The sequence below is a fragment of the Solea senegalensis genome, linkage group LG19, assembly GCF_019176455.1.
Source record: "Solea senegalensis isolate Sse05_10M linkage group LG19, IFAPA_SoseM_1, whole genome shotgun sequence".
Taxonomy (NCBI): domain Eukaryota; kingdom Metazoa; phylum Chordata; class Actinopteri; order Pleuronectiformes; family Soleidae; genus Solea; species Solea senegalensis.
The window spans coordinates 20,201,600-20,207,498 of NC_058038.1; the positions used below are offsets into that span (position 1 = coordinate 20,201,600).

General features: G+C 48.6%; 1 protein-coding gene and 1 long non-coding RNA gene across 2 annotated transcripts in view; one reads left to right on the forward strand and one right to left on the reverse strand.

The window, feature by feature from the left end:
• Window positions 1-3,784, reverse strand: part of LOC122785144 — a 7,306-nt gene extending 3,522 nt beyond the window's left edge. The window contains exons 1-2 of the long non-coding RNA XR_006362262.1: window positions 3,727-3,784; window positions 1,328-1,329 (exon numbers count right to left, since the gene is read on the reverse strand). This is a non-coding gene — a long non-coding RNA (uncharacterized LOC122785144). The remainder of the gene's footprint in view (window positions 1-1,327; window positions 1,330-3,726) is intronic.
• The window catches only part of casc3 (casc3 exon junction complex subunit), a 14,284-nt gene extending 8,385 nt beyond the window's left edge, over window positions 1-5,899 (forward strand). Inside the window, exons 7-13 of the mRNA XM_044050798.1 lie at window positions 96-269; window positions 764-1,659; window positions 2,269-2,445; window positions 3,075-3,173; window positions 3,251-3,417; window positions 3,995-4,205; window positions 4,513-5,899. Of these exons, the coding sequence (XP_043906733.1) occupies window positions 96-269; window positions 764-1,659; window positions 2,269-2,445; window positions 3,075-3,173; window positions 3,251-3,417; window positions 3,995-4,141 (1,660 nt within the window). The 3' untranslated portion in view covers window positions 4,142-4,205; window positions 4,513-5,899. The remainder of the gene's footprint in view (window positions 1-95; window positions 270-763; window positions 1,660-2,268; window positions 2,446-3,074; window positions 3,174-3,250; window positions 3,418-3,994; window positions 4,206-4,512) is intronic.

Here is a 5,899-nt window from a genome sequence, read left to right on the forward strand (position 1 = left end):
TACAGGCGGCACACGACATGCACCGCCATCGTCATGCATCACTGATCACGGATGTTTAGCCGTCAGTTCAACTTTCTCCGCTTTGCCTCCCTCAGACCTAAAGGTCGCAACAGGAAGCTGTGGAAAGACGAGGGTCGCTGGGAGCACGACAAATTCAGGGAGGAGGAGCAAGCGCCCAAGAGCCGCGAAGAGCTCATCGCCATCTACGGTTATGACATCAGGAACGGCGGGGGAGCGGGAAACCGGCCGTACAGGCAGCGCAGACCCAGGTGAGCTCCCAAACGCTTTTCTGACAGATTCTGAAGCAGTTCTGTCATTAAGGTTTCATTTTTATTGAAAGATCCATCATTGAATAATTTTTCTATTTATGAATTAAAAACAAAAAGTAAAGAAACGCAAGTCTGAATTCTTTACCAGTGACGGCATCAACAGAGCTACGTGTTTTTTCACTTTTTGTGGAAGATTCGTCGTCACGTGCCAAATTTTTCTCTGGTCACTTGTTTACTGTCCACCTCCGGGGGGCGCTACTGTGACATGTTTTAGTTTGGTTTCACACCGCGTTGCACATTTGACCAGTTTAACCAGGCGTTAAAACCACAAGTTTAATTTAAATTTCTTTATCTCATAAGGATAATAAATGTGTTCTGCTGATGACGCTTGAGCTCAATCTCTACGATACAAAATAAAAAGTAGTTTCCACTTAAAGCCGCTGACATCTGTGAGAGTTTTGACTGAGCTGTCTCGTCTCCTTGTCTCCCTGCAGACAGAGTTTGTCTCCCAGCAGAGACAAACGGTGGAGAGAGGGAGGAGAGCGGACGGTCCGATCCTGGCAGGGCAGTGGAGGAGGAGGAGGAGGAGGAGGGAGTATGAGCCGAGGAGCAGCTCCTTCACCTTCATCCATCCAACCCTCTTCTACGTCATCCTCCTCAGTCCATTTCTGCTCCGCCCCACACAACAACAGAGCGCCTTCCTCCCGCAGCAGACCCCCGCACCAGAATCACTCACATCCTCAGTCCCACCACAAGAACGATGAATCAAACGTACCCCAGCTGCAGCCCAGAGAGCGACAGGGCCCCAAAGCTCAGTCAGAGCCTGCGGGAGACAGGGGTGTGGTCAGCAAAGGTGGGCGTGGCACTGGTGGGCGTGGTGGTTCCTCTGTGGTCTTTGAGAACAGTTCCATTACCCGGGGGGTTGTTGAGGATCAGGACCTGAGCACGAGCACCGTGACAACGGCGTCGCAGTCAGGCGGTTACCAGTCGCCAAGGCGACAGCAGCAGGAGCGAAGTGGCGCCGACCAATCTGTGTCCGGATTGGCTGCCTCCTCCACTTCTGACCCCGCCCTTCACTCATCATCAGCTGCAGCCACTCGGGAAGCTTCTCCTCCCACTGAGCGGCCAGTGGAGCGTAAATCTTACTCGCTGGCTCGCAGGACTCGCTCACGGCCCGCGGACCTGGGCAGCAAACAGCCCTCCATGGAGGAGTCAACGGGCAGTGGGAGCACCTCCTCTCCTGGCAGTGCAGGAGGGAGAGCCTGGACTGGAGGGGGAGGGGGAGGAGGAGCAGGACTGGCGGAGCTGGACCAAGATGTGGCCCGACTCAGTCTGGCTGGACAGAGCTGGAGTCAGAGCCCGACGTCGTACATGCGATCTGAGATGAGGGGTGAGTGGACGCTGATTCATAAGTCCTGAAAATATGCAAAATTTAACAGATGAATTATTATCTATGTAATATTTAGCAGAGGAATCTGGTGTATTTAGAGACGGCACTACTGACAGCCGACCATCGTGACCACGTTCACTGGTATTTCAGTTCAGTGTCTGTCAGGGTCATGCAGAAAGTGGGTTCTCCGTATCCAACGCAACCTGGATCATTTCTCCATGCACTCCCCACATCCAAGTCATGATGTATGCAGTGTTACCAACCAAGCTGGCAGACCCCCAAACCGTAATAAGGAGACCACCGAAGACCGCTAGCTCCTTTAGCTCATTATGGCAACAGCACACTAAACCACGGCACTGTGTCTGTGTTGAAGAACGGTGCTTTATTCACAGCAGTGCAGGGTGATACACAGCCTCTCTTATTATTGTACAAGGGACATTTAGAATAGATAAAAATGTGATTCATCGCCACTTAACTATGACATTAATGCGTTTGATCGGGATTAAATATTTTAATGGTTGGACAGCACTAAATTGATGATTTGTTTCGTGTGGATGGCGCCGGTTCCCCGTCCTTACAGAACCTCACCGTCTGTCTGTCCGTCCACAGGCCTCCCCAGCCCCATGCACATCTCCGGTGGCCCCCCCCCTCAGTTCTCCAGCATGGAGGAGATCGGCGTCGGCTCCAGTCGAGCCAAACGCTACTCTTCCCAGCGACAGAGAGCCGTACCTGAGCAGACTCCTCCCATGCACCTGGGTGTGATGGAGGGACATTACTACGAACCCAGTAAGTCGTCCTCTGTTCTTGAATGATAAAAACTTTGGGGAAATGTATTATTTTTGTGTGGACACTTTTATCCGCGGTGGAAACTGCAGAGAACAAACCGCCGCCTCGCGTGGTTCACGAGAGCCGCTTCCAGCGATACTTTCACACGACGAAAGCTAGCGGTGAAACTCGCCGTCACGCCGTGTCGTAAACCACACGAGACGACGGTTTGTTCTCTGCAGACGTTCCCACCACAGAGAGGAACCATGGGAGAAGAAACACGCTGCCGTCACTACGTCACTAAACGTGGTGTGAACACGGCATAGCGGTGAGCTAAAGACGTGGACACGTTCTCAGGGGCAGGCGTGTGAAAACCTGTGTTGCACTTTGTTGTCCTCACCAGCAGAGGTCAGTATAACTGAAGGTTTACTGAAGACTTTGTTGTCTCTCGCTGAGAGGATGATTTCATACGTGTTTACATTCATAAACTACAATATGTTTCAGGCAAGTGTGTGTGTGTGTGTCTCTGTGTGTTGGTGTGTGAGTGTGTCCGTGTGTGTGTCTGTGTGTCTCTGTGTGTTGGTGTGTGAGCATCTGTCCGTGTGTCCACTGCTGATCATGATAACTTTGTTGTCTTCCCTCTATCTCAGTGTCGTACCAGGGACCAATCTACACCCACGGGGATGGCCCCGCCCCCATCCCACCGCAAGGCATGCTGGTCCAGCCTGAAATGCACATCGCTCACCCCAGTCAGTGCAGAAGCTCTTTTATATATTTCTAAAAGTGTCAAAGTTCACCTTAAGTCACTCACATTTCCTCTCTCCAGGTCTCCACCCACACCAATCAGGCGGCCCAATCACTAACCCCGCCCTCTACGGAGGCCCACCTGTGTCTCTGTCACCGGGGCAACCACAGCAACTGCTGCCACCACCTTTCTACCCTCCTCCAGGGGTCATGACCTTCCCTTACCCCACCATGTACCCAACCCCACAGGTAAGTTTGTCACTATCCCACACCAAAGTCCATGGAGAAAATCAGCTTTCTGCACAGAGTTGACAAGTTGAATGAAGCTGGAACTGTATATGCTGCACTTTTATTTGAGCATTATTGTATTACATTACATTACATGTCATTTAGCAGAGAAGGTTCTATTCATTTCTTGTTGTTTGCAGTATTTGACATAAGCTGTAATTTAAGTTAATGCTGCAATTGCACTTTTATTTAAGACATATTTTATTTATTGGAGTATTGCAGCAGTATTTTTTTTATATTTGTTATACATTTTATTTGTATGTTTCATACTGACAGCTAAAACTGTTTAACTGTTGTGTTTAATTGTTTACTAATTAAACTGATGTTCATTCTGAAAAAAAAAGACGTGAACATGTGCTTACGATGTCAAAAATGGTGTAAAACTGAACGTCACATGATCACTGCGTTGGTCCACCGTCATAGTTGATGGTTAAGGTGAAATTTAAGGGAAAACAATTGTCAAATGGAAGGTTTTATTGATGTCCGTCTGAGAATACAGTTAGACTTCACATAACTCATGTGTGTGCGTGTGTTTCAGGGTCAGACCCAGGTGACCTACGGGGGTGTGACCTACTATGACACGATGCAGCAGCAGGCCCAGCCCAAACCCTCGCCCCCCCGCCGCACATCCCAGCCAGTCACCGTTAAGCCCCCCCCTCCAGAGGTGCGCTTTGTGTCAGAGTGACCCCGCCCCCCTCACCCCTCGACCGCCCTGCCCCCTCGGCCTCACTCTGCTCTGAGAACCACAGGTGAGTACATGCCGCACTGACGTCGTGTGACACTCGGATCATGACGTCGTGTGACACTCGGATCATGACGTCGTGTGACACTCAGATTATGACGACGTGTGACACTCAGATTATGATAAAGTGACGCTCAAATAATGATGTGTGACACTCAGATTATGACGTCGTGTGACACTCGGATCATGACGTCGTGTGACACTCGGATCATGACGTCGTTTGACACTCAGATCATGACGTCGTGTGACCCTCTTATTATGATAATGTGACACTCAGATTATGACGACGTGTGACACTTTTTTTTTTTTTCCAGGAGCAGGGTGGGAGGAGTCGGTAAGGAGCCGCGATTTCCTACACCAACCAACAGCAAGGGCGGTGCAGGGGCGTGAAGACGGACAGACAGAGGCGGAGACTAACTCTGCACAAGACCACAGCATCACTGTTGCCCCTCCCCCTTTTGTTTCTGACCCTGTAGCAGTCGTTCCATGACGGCGAGTCGCCAACGCACAGGTTTGTTCCTGCCAACGTGTCTTTGAGCAACAACTGAAACAGTGAGAAAGTAACGAGTTCCAATCCCTCAAAGTCACTTTTTGAGTTTAGTGACGGCTTCGTTGTTTTTGTGTCGTCGTCTCCGTTTACTTCACTGTCTGGTTCGCAATGTAGGAAACATGAGGTTTGCTTTCTCATTTTCTCGAGTGAATGAGATAAAATAATCTGTTATGTTGTGATAATGTCTCGTTATCTCCCGGAGATAATTCTCGTTAAGATAATGAGAAAACGCGGCGTGGCTGTTCACCGAGAGCAAAGCAGACGACAGATTATTAATCTGGTCACAGATTAATCACAAACTGTGGAAACATCTGTTTCAGGAGGGACAGCCTCCTCTCTCCTCCCTCCTTTCCTCCTCCCTGCTCCTCCTCTCTCCTCCCTCCTCCCCTCTGCTGACTTACATGATGAACTGCGACTATTTTCCACGTGAACTGAAACTCGTGTTTTTTTGTTGTTTGTTTTTGGCTCCTCCCCCTGATGAGCAGAGACAGTTTGAGTGTAAACACGACGTGTCCAGCGGGGGGCGCTGCTGCTGCTGTACATATGTGTGTAAATAGAAGCTGGAGCAGATGAAAACTATAGTTATGATGCGAGCGCATCGGCAGGGACTTTGAACGTTAACCATGATTCATTTAGAGAAACGGAGTTCACGTTTTTCTTTCTTTGTCACTTTCTTTTTTTAACTGTAATTTTTTATTATTGTTATTATTAGTGAACACAGGAGTGATAACTATTATTAGTTTGGCTTGTTAACGCGTCGTTATTACTGTAACCACAACGTTAAAAAAAGAAAGTCGTTGATTATTGCTTTGATCATTGGTTTCCTCTGATGTTGAAGACACTGTAAGGCTTTTATTTTGAAAGGTTCATTACCATCAGTATTCTGAGCAGGTGCTTTGATGTTGACCTCAGTGTCTGTGTCGTAACGAGTGACTGCTGTTTATTCCTTGACCTTTGACCTGAGCTGACAACACCTTTTATTTTCTTTTTTTCACTCTTTAAAGTCACAGTTTGTGTTTTTTTTCTTTTTAAAGTGAGTTTGTGTAAGGTTCTGACGGCGAGAACCAAACATCTCTACATCACATGATCACGTCTTTATCTCACTGTTAGACAGACGTGTGTAAACCACTCACTCTCCCACACCAAAGCCC